General features: G+C 41.8%; 2 protein-coding genes across 5 annotated transcripts in view; both read left to right on the top strand.

Moving 5' to 3' along the window:
* uba3 (ubiquitin-like modifier activating enzyme 3) overlaps positions 1-23,758 on the top strand; it is a 43,390-nt gene that overhangs the window by 1,063 nt on the left and 18,569 nt on the right. For all 4 annotated transcript variants that reach the window (XM_038810623.1, XM_038810624.1, XM_038810625.1 and 1 more), the window contains 8 exons: positions 622-742; positions 4,307-4,387; positions 6,822-6,904; positions 9,383-9,463; positions 15,778-15,821; positions 21,706-21,770; positions 22,604-22,759; positions 23,378-23,480. In XM_038810623.1, coding sequence (XP_038666551.1) covers positions 622-742; positions 4,307-4,387; positions 6,822-6,904; positions 9,383-9,463; positions 15,778-15,821; positions 21,706-21,770; positions 22,604-22,759; positions 23,378-23,480 — 734 coding nt within the window. The remainder of the gene's footprint in view (positions 1-621; positions 743-4,306; positions 4,388-6,821; positions 6,905-9,382; positions 9,464-15,777; positions 15,822-21,705; positions 21,771-22,603; positions 22,760-23,377; positions 23,481-23,758) is intronic.
* LOC119973098 (40S ribosomal protein S29-like) lies at positions 21,177-21,426 on the top strand. Its single transcript, XM_038810627.1, has one exon. The coding sequence runs from the start codon at positions 21,216-21,218 to the stop codon at positions 21,384-21,386; it is 171 nt and encodes a 56-aa protein (XP_038666555.1). The 5' UTR covers positions 21,177-21,215; the 3' UTR covers positions 21,387-21,426.

The following is a 23,758-nucleotide window of genomic DNA, read 5'->3' as shown; positions in this document are numbered from 1 at the left end:
AATCCGTTCTGTTTACATCTTCCAGACAATTGCCCAGCTTTGATTTCCTGTTGCATCCTGCGTATTAGAGAAGATCAGCACCTTACTGTGTCCTGTTTCTTTATGTTGTGTTGGACTCCAATGGCATTGTGTTGCTTGGTTACTGATATTTTATACTACTGTACAATCTGCAGAGATACAATCAATAGTTTTTGAAAATAATTTCCTTTGTCCCCCCTGCCTATTCTGCTACACATCAGATTGGTTGGGAGGTTGGATGGGAAGAATTGCAAATTCAGTATAAAATTGACACTTGTTTTGGATGGTGTCAGTGTTGCTTGTGAAATTTAATGATCATTCCAAGGGCTCATATTAGCCCTAGATGATATTGTTTGTCAAAAATTCCCCATCCGAGAGATGTATATAATTGTATATAATTTGAGACTGAGTTTTTAACTGGTCTTCTAATTTAAAACTGTAGCTATTGGTGTGTAATTCAGTTTATGTACCTCTTCTGTTAAAAAAATATAGCTAATTATTGCTGCTGAAACTACCTAAGACATGGTTATTTTCATTCATATTTCTAATTTTGCTGTGTTGTGAAAATTAAATTTCTAGTTGAGTTTATTGTGTTCTGTGCAGAATGGCTGTTGATGGTGGGTATGGGGACACTGGAGACTGGGAAGGTCGCTGGAATCACGTGAAGAAGTTCCTTGAACGTTCAGGACCATTCACACATCCTGACTTTGAGCCAAGTACTGAAGTGAGAAACATTCAATTATAAACTCCACATTTGGTGTTGGATTGAAGCTTTTTCTTTTGTTTTGCTGAATATTCTTGTACGTCACAATGGGAGCTCACAAAATCAGATACCAGTGACTTGTGTAATAGCTGATTACATTTGGAAAACCATTTCTGATGTGAAACCTCAAGCCTCTAATGGAAACAGTCAATTTTCCTCTTCTTATTTATATACTTGATTAACTCGACAATAACTTAGATCACTCCTGAAGTTTGCATCCTCTAACTATATTTCCTCCTTTTCGTGACAGGATGTAAAATGGATAGCTAGTTTGATTTGGTCAAATCCAGTAGGTTAGGTTTAAATTGCCCTCTTTGTGACTGCATTCACTTTGTCTACAAATGTTACTTTGTCAGATTTTAGTCCACTACTTCCATTTATAAATGTGATTGCATTAATTTGTATTCGGGTAATTAGGACATGGAACTTGATATCACATAAGAGTAGTTGAAACTAACATTAGTACATAGAACAGTACAGCACAGAACAGGCCCTTCGGCCCTCGATGTTGTGCTGAGCCATCATCACCCTACTCAAACCCACGTAACCACCCTATACCCGTAACCCAATAACCCCCCCCCCCTTAACCTTACTTTATTAGGACACTACGGGCAATTTAGCATGGCCAATCCACCTAACCCGCACATCTTTGGACTGTGGGAGGAAACCGGAGCACCCGGAGGAAACCCACGCACACACGGGGAGGACGTGCAGACTCTGCACAGACAGACAGTGACCCAGCCGGGAATCGAACCTGGGACCCTGGAGCTGTGAAGCATTTATGCTAACCACCATGCTACCGTGCTGCCCACATTAAAGGAGAAACTAGATAAACATGAGAGAAAGCAATATCATCTATCTAAATTACCACACTGAAGATGGGGTGAGTTAAAGTGGGCAGAGGCTCGGGTGGAACATAAACACTGATACAGACCTGTTGGGCTGGATTGTCTATTTCTGCCTTGTGAACATTATGTTGCTGAAACTGTCCGTATAAACTTGTCTGGTTGCGTTTTCAATTTCACGCCAGTGGTAACATTGTAGAGGCTTGATTTTGTGCCTCCACCTCAGAGAAAGTTGTAAGCTCCTCTACTTTGGGGATTCCCAAATTGCCACAAGTTTTGCTATTTAATTAAAAATGCGAAAATATTAACAAATTATTACATAGAAGTAGTGATCGCATGCATGATTTAAAAGAGGCACTTATATTGCCACTGCCTTTTCTGATCCCATTATCCAACAGTCTTTAATCTTTGATTTACTTGTATATTATACTTGCTCTTGGACTTCCAGTACATAATGGTATGGGAGATCAACTGATGTATCCCCGTAACTACAACTGTACATTTATTATTTTATAAGCAACTTCCTATGCATACATTCCATTTAGTACTGTGTGCCTTCATCTTATCAGTGAGCTGCCTACATGACAAATTTTCAAAGACCTTTTAAAATCTATACACACCAGATCTTCTATGTTTCCTTTATCAATAAACTGTGAAATCTTAGTTACAGCTGGATGTAATTTTCTGTTCGGCACATGAATCAGATAGTCACTCCTCCTAAGTTCCCATCTTTGTGGGGAAGTAACTCTACTGTGTTCCCCGGACTGGCAATTAACCATTATCAGTTACTGAATTACCAGGAACATGTAATTTAGTCCCTGAATTATGCTTTTCCCTTTTGCATATGGGGTTTGGTTTGGAATCAGTTGCAGACTGATGAGTTTCTTCTGGTAAAATTACTGCGGATGCTGGAATCTGAAACCAAAAAGAAAATGCTGGAAAATCTCAGCAGGCCTGGCAGCATCTGTAGGGAGAGCAAAGTTTGAGTCCAGATGACCCTTTGTCAAAGTGTTGACAGAGGGTCATCAGGACTCAACGTTAGCTCTTTTCTCTCCTTGCAGATGCTGCCAGACCTGCTGAGATTTTCCAGCATTTTCCTTTTGAGTTTCTTCTGTTGGCTGTTGTAAACTAAATGGTTTGGGGGAAGCATAACCTAGTTCTCGAGGACATAGATTCACAACGTGAAAGGAATCCACGTAACTGATATTTGGCTTTGTATTTACTTTGGTAATGGAATGTGTCTCTTTTGTGCAGCATTGAATACGTTGCCAAAATTAAAGTTACAGCACACTAACAGAGCATCTAATCTATATTATAAAAAACAAATTTCAGGGTGCTCACATTTGGAAAGTCAGTTCCTCACCATAAATCTTTAAAAGAGAAAAAAGCATTTCAATTTGAAATTAAACAAACAACTTTCCACTCAAAATATCCAAGTGAAATATTAGCAGGGTACTTTCAGAATTTCAGAAGTTTAATTTGTATATTGTACTAATTGTGAAAGCTTGCATGATCTCTCTTTTCCCGCACACTGGTCCACTTTTACATATAAAATCTCAACACATCCAAAAGAGTACTGTAAACTATTCATCACTTGTATGTGTACACAAATAGGAACTGAGATTGGAAAAGGGAGCTGCTGTTTAAACATTGATGGCCCGGATTCTGTGGGGGAATTTTGTGGGTGTGCTCTGTGTTCATCACCTTTATCCAATTAAAATTGAGCAAAACCTCAAGTTTGCGCACTATTGCAGGTGAACACAGAAATCCTGTCACTCCCTGCTCTGTTAGAGGCTGCACTGTGTCCCTGTCCTCCGGCCCAGCAAATAGTTGATTTGGGGAGAATTTCCTCTATTTAATCAGATGTGACTGGCTTTTTCATGGGGATGTGCATAATATCTATTGTTGATCTGGCCCTTAAAAAAAAACTTCTCCTTTGTGAAGTATTGTTAATGTTCCCTTAATTAATTTAAACTTTTTTTTTTATTAAGGGACAGTTTAACGCAGCCAATCCACCTACCCTGCACATCTTTGGGTTGTGGGGTTGAGACCCACGCAGACACGAGGAGAATGTGCAAACTCTACAGTGACCGGGGCCGGGATCGAACCCTGGTCCTCGGCGCCGTGGTACAGCAGTGCTAACCACTGTTGGCCCAATTTAAACAAATTTTAAAAAGAATATTTTCTAAACTTTTTCATGGCATTTAGCTGCTACCTTTCACCTGATGTCAATGTCCCAATCTTTATTTTGCTGTATGAAGCTTTATTTAATGCTTGATTTTAGTGCTTTTTTGGCTGTTCATGAAAATTCTTTAATGTGATTGGCGGTTTAGATAGCTTGATGAAATCACTGCAGCTTCATGCTGGCAATCCCCTGAAGAATGTTACAATCTATTGTACAGTGAAATAGATAAAGCTCACACTGCAAAGGTTGCTACATTTCACAGCAAGGCTTTTATCAAAGTTAGCAGCAAGCCCCCTTGCTTTGCTGCTGGCTGCAAAGTCCGGATTGATGTATATTTCGAAAGCTATTCTTACCACCTATAAAACCTATTCTTTCTGTGGGTGTAAAATTAAACTGAGTCAAAATATATTTATCGAAAATTTGTTTAAAAGCATTGTAATTAATTTTCTTATTTTTGCTGTGATGTTGACTAAACAATAGTATTTGTTTCTGCAGTCACTCCAGTTTCTTCTCGAGACCTGCAAAGTTCTAGTTATTGGGGCAGGCGGTTTAGGATGTGAACTCCTTAAAAATCTGGTAACGTATCTTTTTTTTAAAACTTTGCTTCCTGATTATACAAAATGTTCTGAAATTAGGTGGAGCTGTAATTTGACTTCAGAATAACTCCCATCACAAAATTTATGACCTAATTTATCGCAGCAAGGGATCGATTTGCATTTCTGTCTGTCTGAATATAAGAATTCCTGCATCCAGCATACACATCACATTCCAGACAGTTGAACAGTATTACAAGTGCAGAATAATCTTTAAATGGCCAGCTATGGATCTGGAGTCTGAAATAACAACTGTTTGATTCTGACCTCACCTTGTGTTTACTCTAAAGCAATTGAGTTTGTGGCTTTAATGGGACAAGCCCAATTTAGTAGCAGAATTATACAGTTTGTGCAGTCACTCGTGTTCTCTAATAACTGCACAATCTCTGATTTCCAATGGTTTAGCCAAAAATTTGACAACACTTTCTGAACTAAACTTGCTTGCATACAACAGCTAGCATTTGAACTTATAGCAGTTATGTGCTGATATCGGAATAGGCTTGGTTAACATGGTAGTAAATTTAACTAAGGAACGAGCAGAGTATTGAATTTGTAAAATTTCCAAGAATTTGAAAGTAGAAATGAAACGGGGAAATCAGATGACTTGCCAGTCAACATGCTGACTGACTCATGGAATATTTTAAGAGTTTGTCCTTCAGGCTCTGCTTAGCAACAGCACATGCTATGCCCTGACGCAGATGTGAGTAATGCTTCCCTTTTCATTCACAATATGTGGTCATTGCTGAAATGGTCAACATTTATTGTCCATCCTAATTGTCCTTGAGAAAGTGGTGGTGAATCTCAGCCTTGAACTGCTGCAGTCCATGTGGTGAAGGTATTGTGCAATTTTGACGATGGTGAAGGAATGGTGATAAATTTTGTTGTCAGGGTGGTGTGCCTTGGAGGAGAACTTGCAGGTAGTGGTGTCCCCTTACCCCATCTACCCTTGACCTAGGCGGTAGAGGTTTTGGGTTCAGCAATTGAAGCCTTTGCGAGTAGTAGCAGTGGATCTTTGTAGTTGATAGACTGTGTACTAGTGGAAGGAGTGAATATTTAAGGTGATGGATAGCGATTCACATTTTTATCCAGGATGCCGTGCTGAACTTGAGTGTGGTTGTAGGTGCATTCCGGGAATTTCCATAACAAATCTGAATTCTAGCAGTCATACAGCAAAACATCTCGAGACCTGGAATGACCTATTCAAGTTATGTTTTGCTGGATATATGTGGGTGGGTGGGGGGGGGGGGGGAATCAGTGGGGAAATGTGAAGTATTCATTGCAAAAAATGTCCTTCAAACTGGGTAGCACGGTAGCATAGTGGTTAGCACAATTGCTTCACAGCTACAGGGTCCCAGGTTCGATTCCCGGCTTGGGTCACTGTCTGTGCAGAGTCTGCACGTTCTCCCCGTGTGTGCATGGGTTTCCTCCGGATGCTCCCGTTTCATCCCACAGTCCAAAGATGTGCGGGTTAGGTGCAATGGCCATGCTAAATTGCCCATAGTGTCCAAACTTGCCCTTAGTGTTGGGTGGGGTTACTGGGTTGTGGGGATGGAGTGCGGGCTTGATAGGGTGCTCTTTCCAAAAGCTGGTGCAGACTCGATGGGCCGAATGGCCTCCTTCTGCACTGTAAATTCTTGAAATGTATGAGTTGGGCCTTGTATTATGTAACTTTGCTCAGTGCAGATGTATTTCATTGATCTTCATAAATGGGACAGTCAGCTCCAACCAAAGTCAGACTGATAGAGCAGAAACTAATCCTTACTGATATTTGTCATGTATCGGGTTTTTTAAATTTAAAGTACCCAAATTTTGTTTCTCCAATTAAGGGGCAATTTAGGTTGGCCAATCCACCTACCCTGCAGATCTTTGGGTTATGGGGTGAGACCCACGCAGACACGGGGAGAGTGTGCAGGTTCCACATGGAGAGTGACCCGGGGCCGGGACCCCTGGGTCCTCGGTGCTTTTTGGCCGCAGTGCTAGCCACCGTGCTGCCCCTTTTTTTAAAATTTAAAGTTCCCCAATTCTCTATTTAAAGGGCAATTTGGGTGTCAAGCTATAGTTATCCAACAGTATATTCCCGAACTATTTAACATTTCAAATTGAACTTCATATTTATTTATTTAAATTTAGAGTACCTAATTCATTTTTTCCAATTAAGGGGCAATTTAGTGTGGCCAATCCACCTAGCCTGCACATCTCTGGGTTGTGGGGGCGAAACCCACGCAGACACGGGGAGAATGTGCAAACTCCACACGGACAGTGAACCAGAGCCGGGATCGAACCTGGGACCTCGGCGCCGTGAGGCTACAGGGCTAACCCACTGAGCCACCGTGCTGCCCTAAATTGAACTTCATATTTAAAAAGTTTGTTCAATTGCTCTGTTGGATGCTACCACTGACCTCATCTTCTTATCACAGGCTCTAATGGGCTTCAGACGAATTGATGTAATTGATATGGATACAATAGATGTTTCTAATCTGAACAGGCAATTTTTATTTCGGTAAGAATTATAAATAATAATGCATTATAAATTTTGCGCTTACTGATTTTCTGAATTAAGTCTTCTCACTTGCAATTTGTATAGAAAATGCTTTGAAGTCCATCGTTGTAAAGATTTTTTTAAAACGTCAGTATAATTACTAGTACAGATGTCCCATTGTTGATTTCGTGCAATGAAATAGTATTTTGTTCCATGTTTGTGATTGAATGGCTGTTTACAAAAGCTTAATTTCTAAAACAGTCATTTAAAAGTTTTGCCTTATCAAAATGCCTCTTGGTTAAATATTTGATATATGCAAACGTTCTATATTCACTTATTTTCTTTGTGGGAGTGATCGGCCTGTACAGGGACTATGTGACATTTAAAGCTGGGTGGGGTGCAGTCTAAAGCTGACTGCTTTCGAGGCCGGTGAGCCTCACGTCTGTTGTGGGTAAAGTCTTGGAGAGGATTATGAGAGATACGATTTATAATCATCTAGATAGGAATAATATGATTAGGGATAGTCAGCATGGTTTTGTGAAGGGTAGGTCATGCCTCACAAACCTTATCGAGTTCTTTGAGAAGGTGACTGAACAGGTAGACGAGGGTAGAGCAGTTGATGTGGTGTATATGGATTTCAGTAAAGCGTTTGATAAGGTTCCCCACGGTCGTCTATTGCAGAAAATACGGAGGCTGGGGATTGAGGGTGATTTAGAGATGTGGATCAGAAATTGGCTAGTTGAAAGAAGACAGAGGGTGGTGGTTGAGGGCAAATGTTCAGAATGGAGTTCAGTTACGAGTGGCGTACCACAAGGATCTGTTCTGGGGCCGTTGCTGTTTGTCATTTTTATAAATGACCTAGAGGAGGGCACAGAAGGTTGGGTGAGTAAATTTGCAGATGACACTAAAGTCGGTGGAGTTGTAGACAGTGTGGAAGGATGTTGCAGGTTACAGAGGGACATAGATAAGCTGCAGAGCTGGGCTGAGAGGTGGCAAATGGAGTTTAATGTAGAGAAGTGTGAGGTGATTCACTTTGGAAAGAATAACAGGAATGCAGAATATTTGGCTAATGGTAAAATTCTTAGCAGTGTGGATGAGCAGAGGGATCTCGGTGTCCATGTACATAGATCCCTGAAAGTTGCCACCCAGGTTGATAGGGTGGTGAAGAAGGCCTATGGTGTGTTGGCCTTTATTGGTAGAGGGATTGAGTTCCGGAGCCATGAGGTCATGTTGCAGCTGTACAAAACTCTGGTACCGCCGCATTTGGAGTATTGCATACAGTTCTGGTCGCCTCATTATAGGAAGGATGTGGAAGCTTTGGAACGGGTGCAGAGGAGATTTACCAGGATGTTGCCTGGTATGGAGGGAAAATCTTATGAGGAAAGGCTGATGGACTTGAGTTTGTTTTCTTTAGAGAGAAGTAGGTTAAGAGGTGACTTAATAGAGGCATACAAAATGATCAGAGGGTTAGATAGGGTGGACAGTGAGAGCCTTCTCCCGCGGATGGAGGTGGCTAGCACGAGGGGACATAGCCTTAAATTGAGGGGTAATAGATATAGGACGGACGTCAGAGGTAGGTTTTTTACGCAAAGAGTGGTGAGGCCGTGGAATGCCCTACCTGCAACAGTAGTGAACTCGCCAACATTGAGGGCATTTAAAAGTTTATTGGATAAGCATATGGATGATAATTTCATAGAATTTACAGTGCAGAAGGAGGCCATTCGGCCCATCGAGTCTGCACCGGCTCTTGGAATGAGCACCCTACCCAAGCCCATACCTCCACCCTATCCCCATAACCCAGTAACCCCACCTAACACTAAGGGCAATTTGGACCCTGAGGGCAATTTAGCCTGGCCAATTCACCTAACCTGCACATCTTTGGACTGTGGGAGGAAACCGGAGCACCCGGAGGAAACCCACGCACACACGGGGAGAGCGTGCAGACTCCACACAGACAGTGACCCAAGCCGGGATTCGAACCTGGGACTCTGGAGCTGTGAAGCATTTATGCTAACCACTATGCTACCGTGCTGCCCAAACAGATAATGGCATAGTGTAGGTTAGATGGCATTTAGTTTTTGACTTCCAATGTCGGTGCAACATTGTGGGCCGAATGGCCTGTACTGCCCTGTATCGATCTATGTTCTATGCTTTCATATTTCATAAAGATAGATAGTTTTTTGAAGAATAAAGGGATTAAGGGTTATGGTGTTCGGGCCGGAAAGTGGAGCTGAGTCCATAAAAGATCAACCATGATCTCATTGAATGGCGGAGCAGGCTCGAGGGGCCAGATGGCCTACTCCTGCTCCTAGTTCTTATGTTCTTATATTGAAATTCTTGATTCATCTTTGTGTTAATCTTTTTACATTAGTGAAATTTTTGAAGCTGGCTTATTGCCTCAGCCATGTTCTCAATGCAGTTTGATTAGTGAATGTTTAATGATTTTCTATTCGCAAAGTGTTACTTTCAATGTTCTTATTAACTTTTTTTTTTAAACAGACCAAAGGATGTAGGAAGGCCAAAAGCTGAAGTAGCTGCTGAGTTCATTAACAGTCGTATTCCCGATTGCAGTGTAGTTCCGTATCCTTTGATCAAAAAATAACTTCATTATAGCATTAAGATGAAATTGATCTGAAAATGAGGTGGACTTTCATCAGGATGGCTGTAAACTAAAACCACTTCATGAAATGCTTATCTGTAGAGTTAGATGCTGGACTATTAAAATTTTATTCCAAATTATCCTTTTTCCCTCCCTGAAATAATTGAGCATAATTCTCCACATTTAACTGCAATGTTTGATGGAGACACTTGAAATCTGAATTTCATTCTTTTAATATAACGTGTTTTGTTTTTGCTGTATCAGAATTTTTTTCAAGTTATTATTTTGCTTTATTTTTCTTTTATAGTTCTTTCAGTTTGTTTCTCCTTTCATTATAATTTGCATGTGAGTCTATATAATACATATACTGCATACAAGACTGGTTGGTCAGAGAAAGAGCTGTTCTAAAGCTTTTTACAGATGGGTGCTATTTCTGCTTTGGACGTAGTGTTGTACTTTTTGATTTGAGATCTTGTGTTATGCCGTCGTGTTGCAAGTTACTGCTGGAAAGATGAGTATAGCTTTTGTGCAAAACACAAAGCAACTAGTCAAGCATTTCAATGTGATTCACGTTTAAAAAAAATATTTTTTACTAGATGTGGGCTTTGCTGGCGAGGCCAACATTTGTTGCACTTCCCTAATTGCCCTTGAGAGGGTGGTGGTGCGCTGCCTTCTTGAACCGCAACAGTCCATGTGGTCTAGGTGTACCCGCAGTGCTATTAGGAAGGAAATTCCAAGATTTTGACCCAGCGACAGTGAAGGAACAACGATATATTTCCAAGTCAGGATGGTGAGTGGCTTGGAGGGGAACTTCCAAGTGGTGGTGTTCCCATGTATCTGCTACCCTTGTCTTTCTAGATGGTAGTGGTCATGGTTTTGGAAGGTGGTCCCAGGAGCCTTGGTGATTTCCTGCAGTGCATTTTGTAGATGGTAAACATTGCTGCTACTGTGAGTTGGTGATGGAGGGAGTAAATGCTTGTGGAAGGAGTGCCAATCAAGTGAGGGCTGCTTTGACCTGGATGGTGTTGAGATTCTTATCTGTTGTTGGAGCTGCACTCATACAGGTAAGTGGGGAGTATTCCATCACACTCCTGTCTTGTAAGTGGTGGACAGACTTTGGGGAGTCAGGAGGTGATTTACTCACAGTGGAATTCCTACCCTCTGACCTGCTCTTGTAGCCACAGTATTTATATGGCTAGTCCAGTTCAGTTTCTGGTCAATGGTATCCCCTCAGGATGTTGGTAGTGAGGGATTCAGTGATGGTCTGAATTTCAGGGGGCGATGGTTTGATTATCTCTTATGGGAGATGGTCATTGTTTGGCATGTGTGCCACTAATATTATTTATCACTTGACAGCCCAAGCCTGGATATTATCCAGATTTTGCTGCATTTGCACATGGACTGCTCCAGTGTCTGAGGAGTCACAAATGGTTTTGAATGTTGTGTAATCATCAGCGAATATCCCCGCATCTGACCTGATGTTGGAAGGTTCCTCTCTCTATCCTTGATACTCAAATGGCCCATTAGTTGATGTTTAATTGTCTTTTAACTACCATAAAACTTCAATTATAGACTTCCAAATGTCTTTGAGACAAGAAGTTGAACAAGGAAGCAGCGGTGTAAACTTATTTTCAAGATACCTATCAACTTGCATAAATATCTTCTTTGCAAGAACCCGTTGCTTTGTGCCCAAATACTGCCGTTCTTTAAATTGAATTCATAAAGAACTATGGGCTTTTTGTAAATGAGGAATTAGATAAAATCTCATTTACAAGGAGTAATCAAAACAAAAGTACCCCAACTCACAGGGAGCTGCATGGAATTTTCTGCGAGCAGAGGAAGAACAGTTTTGCCTTGCATCTCACTGCTAGTGCAGCACGGTCAACTGAATGGAATGTTCTTCAGCAACATGGTCAGACCCATCTTTCAATACAAGGGACAGATAAACCTCAATCATGTAGTAACACTTACTGTTTGCATACCGAAAATCTGCAGATAACTTGATACATACAACGGTGGCAGTCAGGATGAAGATGACATTGGATATGTGAGTTCCATATTTAAATCCAGTGCAGTTTTGCTATTCTCCTTTTGGTTTTGATCTGGATCCTGTGGGCCAACACGTTTGTCAAGCTGCGCAAGTATAACTATGACTTTGGGAAGTCTGTTTCCTTAAAAAACCTTGCATAAACTAGAATTGAGGTTTTCTAAACACCTATGAACTAATTTCAGCTTTGTTTTGCTCTGCATTTCTGCCTTCAATGGCTTCTTGGTTTGTCTGCTTTTCTATAATGATCGTAAATTTTATTTGAGTCTGAATTGGTGAACTGACTGATATTTCCTGCTTTTGCAATGTTGGAGAGTGGTGGGCATCCCAAGTGACCTGTACTGATTATACAGCCATGGCTCAGAGATATAACTCTCACCTCAGAACGTTATGGGTTCAAATCCTAAATCTAAGACTTGTGCGAACATTTAGCGTGATATTGCAGTACAGGAGGGAGTGCTCCAGAGGTGATGTATTTCAAATGAGGCATTGAACTTCATTTGCCTTGAGGATGGGTATAGAGAAGATTCCAGGGCATTACCTTGTTGATGAGTAACTGAGTTCACCAAGGAATCCTGGTCAATATTTATCTCCCAGCTATTATCACCAAAGCAACTTATCTGGTCATTTATCTCAATGGTGACTGAAACCTTGCTGCATTTAAATTGGCTTGCTGCAATTCCTACGCTAAAGCACTTAACTAGCTGTAAAGTACTTGGGTTGTGCTGAGGTGATGAAAAGCCCAAGGGGCTCCAATATCCTGGGAGGGAAATTTGCTACGGCTCTTCGGGGGGTTTAAACTAATTTGTCGGGGATGGCAAAACGAGCTGTAGTCCAGAAGCCAGTGTTGAGAGTAGTGAGTTACTGAGGAGGGTATAAAGGTTGCAGGAGTGTACCGGCAGACAGAGAGGTAGGTTGAAGTGTGTCTACTTCAATGCAAGGAGCATTCGGAATAAGGTAGGTGAATTTGGAATGTGGATTGGTACTTGGGGCTACGATGTTGTGGCCATTACGGAGACATGGTTAGAACAGGGACAGGAATGGTTGTTGGAAGTTCCGGAGTATAGATGTTTCGTTAAGAGTAGGGAAGGTGTTAAAAGAGGTGGAGAAGTAGCATTGTTAATCAAAGATAGTTTAACGGCTGCAGAAAGGCAGTTTGAAGGTGATCTACCTACTGAGGTAATATGGGCTGAAGTTAGAGATAGGAAAGGAGGGCAGCACAGTGGTTAGCATTGCTGCCTACGGCGCTGAGGACCGGGTTCGAATCCCGGCCCTGGGTCACTGTCTGTGTGAAGTTTGCATGTTCTCCCCGTGTCTGTGTGGGTTTCGCCCCCACAACCCAAAGATGTGCAGGATAGGTGGATTGGCCACGCTAAATTGCCCCTTAATTGGAAAAAATTATTGGCTACTCTAAATTTATTTTTAAAAAGAAATAGGAAAGGAGCGGTCACGTTGTTAGGAGTTTTCTATCGGCCCCCAAATAGTAATAGAGATGTGGAGGAAGAAATTGCAAAACAGATTATGGATAGGTGTGGAGGTCTCAGGGTAGTTGTCATGGGTGACTTTAACTTTCCAAATATTGATTGGAACCTCTATAGGTCGAACAGTTCGGATGGGGCAGTTTTTGTACAGCGTGTGCAGTAGCATTTCCTGACACAATATGTGGATAGGCCGACAAGAGGGGGGGCCACATTTGGTTTGGTACCGGGTAATGAACCGGGCCAAGTGTTAGATTTGTTTGTGGAAGAGCACTTTGGAGATAGTGACCACAATTCAGTATCTTTCACTATTGCAATGAAGAGGGATAGGGCCATACGGCAGGGCAGAGTTTTCTAATTGGGGGAGGGGTAATTATGATGTGATTAGGCAAGAATTAGGGAGCATAAGATGGGAACAGAAACTGTCAGGTAAAGGCACAAATTAAAAGTGGAGCTTGTTTAAGGAACAAATACTGTGTGTCCTTGATAGATATATCCCTGTCAGGCAGGAAGGAAATGGCCATGTGAGGGAACCATGGTTCACAAGAGGTTGAATGTCTTGTCAAGAGGAAAAAGGAAGTGTATGTAAGGATGAGAAAACAATGTTCAGTTGGGTCACTTGAGGGTTACAAGGTAGCAAGCAATGAGCTTAAAAAAAATGGCTCAGGAGAGCTAGGAGGGGGCATAAGTTGGGTCAAGGAAAACCCCAAGGCTTTTATATGAGAAATAAAAGAATGACCAGGGGGTTAGGGCCGGTCAAGGACAGTAGTGGGAACTTGTGCATGGAGTCAGAAGAAATAGAGGCGTTGAATGAATACTTTTCTTCAGTGTTCACCAAGGAGAGGGGCCATGTTTTTGAGGATGAGAGTGTGATACAGGTGGATAGGCTGGAGGAGGTAGATGTTTTGAGGAAGGATGTATTAGCAATTTTGAAAAACCTTAGGGTCGTCAAGTCCCCTTGGCCAGATGGGATGTATCCAAGGATTCTTTGGGAGGCAAGGGATGAGATTGCAGAGCCTTTGGCTTTGATCTTTGGGTCCTCACTGTCCACGGGGATAGTGCCAGAGGACTGGAGAGTGGCGAATGTTGTTCCTCTTTTCAAGAAAGGGAATAGGAATGACCCTGGTAACTATAGGCCAGTTATTGTTACTTCGATGGTCGGTAAGTTAATGGATATGGTCCTGAAGGATAGGATTTATGAACATTTGGAAAGATGCAGCTTAATCCGGAATAGTCAACACGGATTCGTGAAGGGTAAGCCTTGCCTCACAAATCTGATTCAATTTTTTTGAGGAGGTGACTAAGTGTGTAGATGAAGGTGGAGCAGTTGATGTCATATACATGGATTTTAGTAAGGCGTTTGATAAGGTTCCCCACGGTCGGCTCATGAAGAAAGTAAGGAGGTGTGGGATAGAGGGAAATTTGGCCAATTGGATAAGTAACTGGCTATCACATAGAAGACAGAGGGTGGTGGTGGATGGAAAATTTTCAGACTGGAGACCAGTTACCAGCGGTGCACCACAGGGATCAGTGCTGGGTCCTCTGCTATTTGTGATTTTTATCAATGACTTGGAGGAGGGGGCTGAAGGGTGGGTCAGTAAATCTGCTGATGACACCAAGATTGGTGGAGTAGTGGATGAGGTGGAGGGTTGTTGTAGGCTGCAAAGAGACATTGATAGGATGCAGAGCTGGGCTGAAAAATGGCAGGTAGAGTTTAACCCTGATAAGTGCGAGGTGATTCAATTTGGTAGGAAAAATTTGAATGCGGATTACAGGGTCAACGGCAGCGTTCTGAGGAATGTGGAGGAACAGAGAGATCTTGGGGTTCATGTCCACAGATCTCTGAAGGTTGCCACTCAAGTGGATAAAGCCTTGAAGAAGGCCTATAGTGCGTTTGTGTTTATTAACAGAGGACTTGAGTTTAAGAGCCGCGGGGTTATGCTGCAACTGTACATGATCCTAGTGAGACCACATTTGAAGTATTGTGTGCAGTTCTGGTCACCTCACTATAGGAAGGATGTGGAAGCATTGGAAAGGGTGCAAAGGAGATTTACCAGGATGCTGCCTGGTTTGCAGGATAGGTCTTATGAGGAAAGGTTGAGGGAGCTAGGGCTTTTCTCTTTGGAGCGGAGGAGGATGAAAGGCGACTTAATAGAGATTTATAAGATGATGAGGGGGATAGATAGAGTGGACGTTCAGAGACTATTTCCTCGGGTGGATGTAGCTGTTACAAGGGGGCATAACTATAAGGTTCAGGGTGGGAGATATAGGAGGGATGTCCAAGGTAGGTTCTTTACTCAGAGAGTGGTTAGGGTGTGGAATGGACTGCCTGCTGTGATAGTGGAGTCGGACATTTTAGGAACTTTCAAGCGGTTATTGGATAAGCACATGGAGCACACCAGAATGACAGGGAGTGGGATAGCTTGATCTTGGTTTCGGACAATGCTCGGCACAACATCGAGGGCCGAAGGGCCTGTTCTGTGCTGTACTGTTCTATGTTCTATAAATACAAGTTTGCTCTTTTAAAAGTAAAAAGAAGGGCAATTGTTCAACGTGTGGCACGCTCTTATTCTAATTGCATGCATAATGCTTGGAAGTGGTTGGAGTAAGCCTGAATTGTCATATTGTGTTCTGCAATGTACTTTTACTGTCCAGGATTCTTGTGTGAGATGTTCGTGTTTCTACAACTGAAAGCAGAATAGATGTCATTACAAAGGCAATAAGAGCCAATGGTATAATAAGTTGAAATAATTCTTAACTTTACTCTCAGACATTATAAAAAGATACAAGATTTCAGTGAAACCTTTTACAGACGTAAGTAATGACTCCTGCTGAAATCCAGCTATTCTCAGCATTGATAGTGATTTTACAACAAAGCTATAATCTCTACGGGCTCCAACCTTATTAGTGAAGGATCATAAATCAGGCTTACAGCCTTTGATATAGCCATATTCTCACTGGAATAGGTATCTTAAGGGAGGCTGTGTTGAGAATTTGTTTGATCACAAGTGAACTGCTTATTCCAGTTCTTGAACTGCTTATTCCAGTTGCAGGGCAGCACGGTAGCATGGTGGTTAGCATAAATGCTTCACAGCTCCAGGGTCCCAGGTTCGATTCCCGGCTGGGTCACTGTCTGTGCGGAGTCTGCACGTCCTCCCCGTGTGTGCGTGGGTTTCCTCCGGGTGCTCCGGTTTCCTCCCACAGTCCAAAGATGTGCAGGTTAGGTGGATTGGCCATGCTAAATTGCCCGTAGTGTCCTAAAAAGTAAGGTTAAGGGGGGGGGTTGTTGGGTTATGGGTATAGGGTGGATACGTGGGTTTGAGTAGGGTGATCATTGCTCGGCACAACATCGAGGGCCGAAGGGCCTGTTCTGTGCTGTACTGTTCTATGAAACTCAAATAGACCCAAAATACAGTTCATGAGATTATGTATTCTGAAAGATTGAATTGTGATTTTGAAATACTTTGATTTTGCTACCTTTTCAAAGTTGTAATGATGGAAATATTTTTTCTTTCATATTGATGAATTTCTCCTACCTGGGGTATTATTTTATTTATGTTGGTGACCCTCCGCTGTCATACCCAATTGACCATTCTTCATTTTTGTGCCTGGATATAGGAGATTATTTGACTGGGGTTGGGCATCACAGCCAAAATTCATCCTATACTGTTCAAATGTTCACATATGAATACTTTCCAGATCAGGAACCCAGAGCACTGAGGTCAGTTGTAAGACCCTTGCCGTTGTCTGGCTGAATAAGTTAACTAACAGATCATGAATTGAACCTGTGGGCTTTCTGAACTGAGAGTCAATTCATTGTTATAACCAGATGATCCATCAAGGAATTGTCCTCAACGTTGTTATGATCTCAGTAGAGAACAGTAACTTTTTTTTTGGATATCCGAAAACCCAGATTTTTTATTTAAAATGATGCCACAGGTTTACAGTTTAAAACGAAAGAATTTTACTATACAAAAATCAAAGAACATGAATACATTACCTTTGTGAGTTACCTGAAATATAGTAGAACACATTTACTTATACGCTAAGCAGCTCCACGTTATGGGCCAGGGTTTAGAGAACCCCAAAGTGTATCATGGAGTTCACCTGACCCACAACTTTTAATAGATTGTGGTATGGGGAGCACATGGCCCACTATATAGGTGTGGTTTAGCAGAAATGGAAAAGTATTTTTTAAAGCAAAACAATGTTTATTCTATGAACGCAAGTTACCTTTTTAAAACATACAGTGAACATCTTAGCAACCATCAATTCAAATGCAACCCCCAAAGAATACAACACTAAGTAATCCTTAATAAATTCCCAAATTAATAAAGACAAAAGACCCTTTTAACACAAAGATCAGGTTTGAATTCACTATTGAGAGCAGTTACTATGTTGAAATCAGCAAATGAACATTCATAAGCTTGCAGAGATTCATACACATCCTGCCGTGATTTTAGCTTCTCCAAAACTAAAATGCAACCAAACCCACCTGCAGCAAAAAGCCTAAAGCGAAAGTAAAAAGCTGACAGACAGCCCAGCTCCACCCACTCTCTGACATCACTGCAGTAATAAACACCCTTTTCTTAAAGGTACTTTCACTACAGATATTTATATACACTATTTATAAACACCCATTTCTTAAAGGTACTCTCACATGACAAAGTAACTTAAGTCAGATGCTTATCAGAAATGAGAAGTCTAACCACTTTCTCTGAATACAGTTTCAAAGATTGTTATAAGGGCTCTGATTCCTTGTGCCTTCTCAGCTTGGCTCTTCCTAGAATTTCAATGCACTGTTATAGAGTCCTCTCCTTCACAAGAATTTTAAATGTTTTTAGCCAACACACAGAATTTCAATTGAATCCTGTTTGAAATAAATGTTCCTTGCATCCAGCTTGTTTTAAAAGTAACCTGCTTGGAATGCAGTACAACAGGGTTAAAGGGTTATGGTGTTCGGACGGGAAAGTGGAGCTGAGTCCACAAAAGATCAGGTATTTTCTCTTTGAATGGCGGAGCAGGTTCTAAGGGCCAGATGGCCTCCTCCTGCTCCTTCACACAATCTACTCGCCCTATAATTTACTTGTTTACCCCTTTCCTACTGTTTATCTCCCAGGCAACTTAGTCACATGATTGGTTGCTGGTAGCAAGTTGCTTTTTACCTGAAATCATCACCGAAAGAAATCTCGTTCTTAAAGGGACCATTTCCCCAACAGCACATGGACCAACAAAACCTACACACCTTCAAAACTAGTTTCAATCCTCCAGGTCGAATTACTTGATCTCCATTGGAACAGTGCTAACCACACTGAAATTGGCTGCAGCATCATTGATTTCAGGGGAGGAATAGGTGCTTTCTAACCCTTATTACTATGCATAGACCTTTATTGACATTTGTGTATTTATGGATATGCGATCCATCTGACATTGACTTAGAATTTACAGTGCAGAAGGCGGCCATTCAGCCCAGCTAGTCCACGTCGACCCTTAAAAAGAGCACTCCACCCTATCCCAGGAACCCCACCTATCCTTTTTGGACACTAGGGGGCAATTTAGCATGGCCAATCCACCTAACCTGCATATCTTTGGACTGTGGGAGGAAACTGGAGTACCCTGAGGAAACCCACCCAGACACTGGGAGAACATGCAGACTCTGCACAGACAGTGACCCAAGCCGGGATTTGAACCTGGAACTCTGGAGCTGTGAAGCAACTGTGCTAACCACTGTGCTATCGTGCCGCCACATCTGGGATGTATTTTTCTTTTCACCTTCTGTTTCACAGGCTCCTTTCAGTCCCTGTTGAAGCTCACACAAATATATAATAGTCACATGGTGAGTGTGACTGTAGCATGTCATGTATTTCAGTGAAGAAATCAACATCTTTGAGAAAAATGGTTTTGTAATAAACAGTTTAAACTCATTTGAAGTGGTGGTGTGCTCTCAACTCGTCATTTGCCCTGCTCTGATTCAAGCATATTATTTTCACAGAAACTTCGACCTTTTTCCAATTTTCCCTCTAAATTTAAGGAAACTATTTGATGCTGTTATTTCCATGCACTCAGCATCACAATTCTTCCAAGTGACCAGTCATCCATACAGATTCGGACTGATCTCAGACTTGCCAGCCAGCACAGGCTGACTGCAAAGACTGCTGTAAAAATGATATCTTAATTTAAATTTAAAAAATTTAGAGTGCCTAATTATTATTTTTCCAATTAAGGGGCAATTTAGCTTGGCCAATCCACCTAACCTGCACATCTTTGGGTTCTGGGGGTGAAACCCACGCAGACACAGGGAGAATGTGCGAACTCCACACGGACAGTGACTCGGGGCCGGGATTCAAATCCAGGTCCTCAGCGCTGCAGTCCCAGTGCCAACCACTGCCGCATGCCGCCCTTTCTTACTGACTTGAGTACCAATTGAGCTTTCTAGGGATTCCCTTCGCTTCCCGCGAGGGGGGTGAGTGACAAGGTGCTTTCGGGAGTCTGGGTCGGAGAGGGGAAGATATCTGATATCTACAAGGTTATGCAGGAGGTGGAGGAGGCATCAGTAGAGGAGCTGAAAATTAAGTGGGTGGGGGAACAGATCGAAGACGGGACATGGGCTGATGCCCTGGAGAGGGTTAATTCTTCCTCCTCGTGTGCGCGGCTTAGCCTCATCCAATACAAGGTGCTGCACCGGGCCCACATGACTGGGACGAGGATGAGTAGGTTCTTTGGGGGTGAAGACAGGTGTGTCAGGTGCTCGGGGAGTCCAGCGAGCCATGCCCATATGTTCTGGGCATGCCCGGCACTGGAGGAGTTCTGGAAGGGGGTGGCGAGGACGGTGCCAAGGGTGGTGGGATCCAGGGTCAAGCCAGGCTGGGGACTCTCGATTTTTGGGGTTGGGGTGGAGCCGGGAGTGCAGGAGGCGAAAGAGGCCGGTGTGCTGGCCTTTGCATCCCTAGTAGCCCGGCGAAGGATTTTGCTACAATGGAAGGATGCAAGGCCCCCAAGCATGGACACCTGGATCAATGACATGGCGGGTTTTATTAAGCTAGAGAAGGTCAAATTCGCCCTGAGAGGCGGTGGCAACCTTTCCTCGACTTTCTGGCTCAATGACAGGGTACTGGGACAGTAGCAGCAGCAACCCGGGGGGGGGGGGGGGGGGGGGGGGGGAAGGGGGGAGGGAGAGAGAGAGAGAGAGAGAGAGAGAGAGAGGGGGGGGGAGACGATGACTATGTTTATTTAATTTAAATTTATTTTTAAGTTCTCTTGGTGGGGGGGAGGGGATACATGCGTTGATACGGTTTGGGGGGTGTTAGTTTTTATGGGTTATTTTGTTGCATTTCATTGTTTGTTGTTATATTTTATGTTTTCTGTTAAGAATTCCAATTTAAAAAAAAAAAAAATTTTTTAATTGAGCTTTCTAATATCTGCTTCATCTATGCTCAGTCAAGTCTCCCTGCATTTCTCACTGTTCTTTTGGAAGCCAGTGAATCTTGACAAGTTCTGTTGGGTGCTATAATGCATAGGCTAAATATTTAATTGGGAGAGAAAATTTTAGGACCAATCCAGCTGTGCACTTTCTACTTGTTATCTCAAAGATGTTACAAGGATAAAATGTTGGGATCAGTCAGCCTCTAATCTGCTGGTGAAGGATTTATATTGAAAAGTTGAGTGGCTGATGGTAAGGAAATAAAAAAATTAGGTTCTTGATTTTTATCTAGGCTAACAGTACTGAGAATTCGCTGCATTTTTGAAAGTACAATAATCAAAATGGGAGGGTAAACTGAGTAGTTCAGTTTCAATGAACATTTTTTTTTAATTTTAGAGTACCCAATTATTTTTTTTTCAATTAAGGGGCAATTTAGTGTGGCCAATCCACCTAAACTGCACATCTTTGGGATGTGGGGGCAAAACCCACGCAAATATGGGGAGAATGTGCAGACTCCACACGGACAGTGACCCAGAGCCGGGATTGAACCTGGGACCTCGGCGTCATGAGGCAACAGGGCTAACCCACTGCGCCACTGTGCTGCCCCAGTTTGAATTAACATTGAAGATGGTTAAACTCACGGCAGCAAGTTTTCATTGGTCCTGGAAAACTTTCCCTTCTAAACAAACATTTGCTAAATAAGTTAATTGATTATTCATCTCTGTGTGCAAAATGATTGTAATGTTTAACTATATTTAGTCGTTTTTTTTTTTCTGTGTCTGGCCGCCATGGGTCATCAGCAGCTTTACTGGTCTCACCCCAGGAAATTCGGTCAGGGCTCCCGCTCATGCCGAGCCTGTGCGAACCGACACGGCCTGATCTGGAAATACGGCCTCAACATGTACCGCCAGTGCTTCAGACAATACGCTAAACACATCGGCTTCGTCAAGCTGGACTAAATTACAAAAGGAGCAAGAGTGCAAAATGATAAATTGAGCATTTGTAAAACAATTCTAATGTCCCCCTGGAAGAAGCAAGCTTTTGTGATGCTCCAGTTTTGTAAATAAAATTTAATTGTCATTTTTTTTTAAATAACTATATGTAGTCATTGGAGTCCAAAATGACCATGCAAAATATTTTGAAACACAGACTTGATAATGTGATTATATAAAGCCAGGTTTTATTTATGAAGCTTAAATGCGGAAGTCAGTGACTAATAAAGGGGGGAAATTGGATCACTCCCAAGTCACTTTAAAAAGAGTACTTCTTCTGTTTCAGAATTTCATATCGTTATCAGTGGATTAGATTCTATCATTGCCCGACGATGGATCAATGGGATGTTGGTATGAATATTAATAGTTACATTTAATGTAGAATAACACTCAACGATTAAACTGCTGAAATTTAGTGAAAGAGTTCAGATAACAACCATAAGAACAAAGCTCTGGTATTATTTAATGGTCACCCGTTTACCAGATGAGGTTAAAACAGAAGAGGCTGGAAACCGTCAACAGATCAGGCAGTATTTGTGGAGACCGAAACAGAATTAACCCTTCAGGTCAAAGACCTTTATCAGAACAGCATCTTGCCAGCATTTGTTAATAAAACTAGCACCACTATGTTCCCTTTCTTCACCCCAAACAGATAACTAACGAACTCCAGGCATTTGTATGTTGGTACTTGACAGTTGGAATCGAGTAATAATTGACAGATAATTAAAAGTGCTGTGGCTATGTATATCCTGTATACTGTTCTGGCCATTGGTTTAAAGCTGGGAGAAAAGCATACCAAGTGAGACCGGCTACATAGAGACAATGGTTTAACCAAGAATTAGCAAACTCCCTTCACATTTATAGTAACCATTGTGAGAGGTTCTACATGTGGTGAGCTTGATGGAAGTGGAGTGCATTATGTTCCCAACATGAATCTAGGGGCTTAAATCATGAGGTAGCACAAATATATATTACTGAAAGGATACTTCAGTCAGATCACAGTAATACACAATTTACAAAACACAAAGATGATATTAAAAATGAAAACCTAGTGTTTTCCAAATAAATGCAGACTTAGTTATGGAGTTAATTCAATATTGCACAGTTCCTCATTGATTATCCTTTTTACATTTATATAAATGAGAGCTTATTTTGAGGAAAAAAAACATGTTTGTTGCCCATAGATATCCCTGCTGAACTTTGAAGACGGAACACTAGACCCAAGCTCCATTATACCATTGATTGACGGTGGCACTGAAGGGTTTAAGGGTAATGCACGTGTTATATTGCCAGGAATGACAGCATGTATAGAGTGCACACTGGAACTATACCCTCCTCAGGTAACTAGGTTTACAAAAATGTTACTGATTCAGTTTGTGGGACCTGATAAGTTAGTCGGTGAAGTTATTTTTTAATTTAGTTCCCTCCTATTCCAAACAGCTGCTTCCATTCCCCACATCTGCTTCAATGCTGTAAGATAATTTATGACTGATTTGTTACTTATGTCTCCTAATTTTGCTCTTCAACTTAATTTATTTTTCATCTTTTCCCTATCAATATTAATGATGTCCGTCCTATCCATGTTACTTTACCTATTTTGTTTCCAGTTTCAGAACGCTATATTTTACTATATAGTAACATCTCTTGGATAGGTAAACATTATTTCAGTCAAGCCAACAGTAGCCTGATTCTTGGACCTATTAGTTCTCTGCTTTTAGTTGGTGGGGGGTGGGTTGGGGTGTCGTTATTTTCCCCCTTAGCTTGTCTCTCAACGATTTGTTTTACAAAATGGAACCCACTTTGCGAGGAATTGTATCCATTTTTCCTGCTGTTTTATACATTTGAGAAATGTTAAATGGGCCCACTATTTTCATTAGCCACGTATTCATAATCCAGAGTTTTACAAAACAATTTTTTGATAAAATAAATTGTAAATAAGTTTGCAATTATCTTTTCAGATCAACTTTCCCATGTGTACCATTGCTTCAATGCCCAGGCTTCCGGAGCACTGTATTGAATATGTCCGAATCTTGCAGTGGCCCAAAGAAAACCCTTTTGGAGGTAATGTTAACTGAATCTAATATTCTGAAGTTTGCTTTGATAACTTTTTAGCAGAAAAATAAAAGCCCTTGAACACTGTTACTCGAGACACTTACACAAATTATCAATTAATCAGTGCACATGATATCCAAATCTGCCTGAAAGTGAAACCCCCTTATTCAACTCTTAAACCTAATTTTGTTAGCCCAATCAGTGGGCAATTTAGTGTGGCCAGTCCACCTACCCTACACATCTTTGGGTTTTGAGGGTGAGACCCACGCAGACACGGGGCGAATGGG

This window comes from Scyliorhinus canicula, chromosome 11 (assembly GCF_902713615.1).
Source record: "Scyliorhinus canicula chromosome 11, sScyCan1.1, whole genome shotgun sequence".
NCBI classification, from domain to species: domain Eukaryota; kingdom Metazoa; phylum Chordata; class Chondrichthyes; order Carcharhiniformes; family Scyliorhinidae; genus Scyliorhinus; species Scyliorhinus canicula.
The sequence above is the reverse complement of the archived record's forward strand: the minus strand, read 5'-3'. Positions and strand labels throughout refer to the sequence as shown.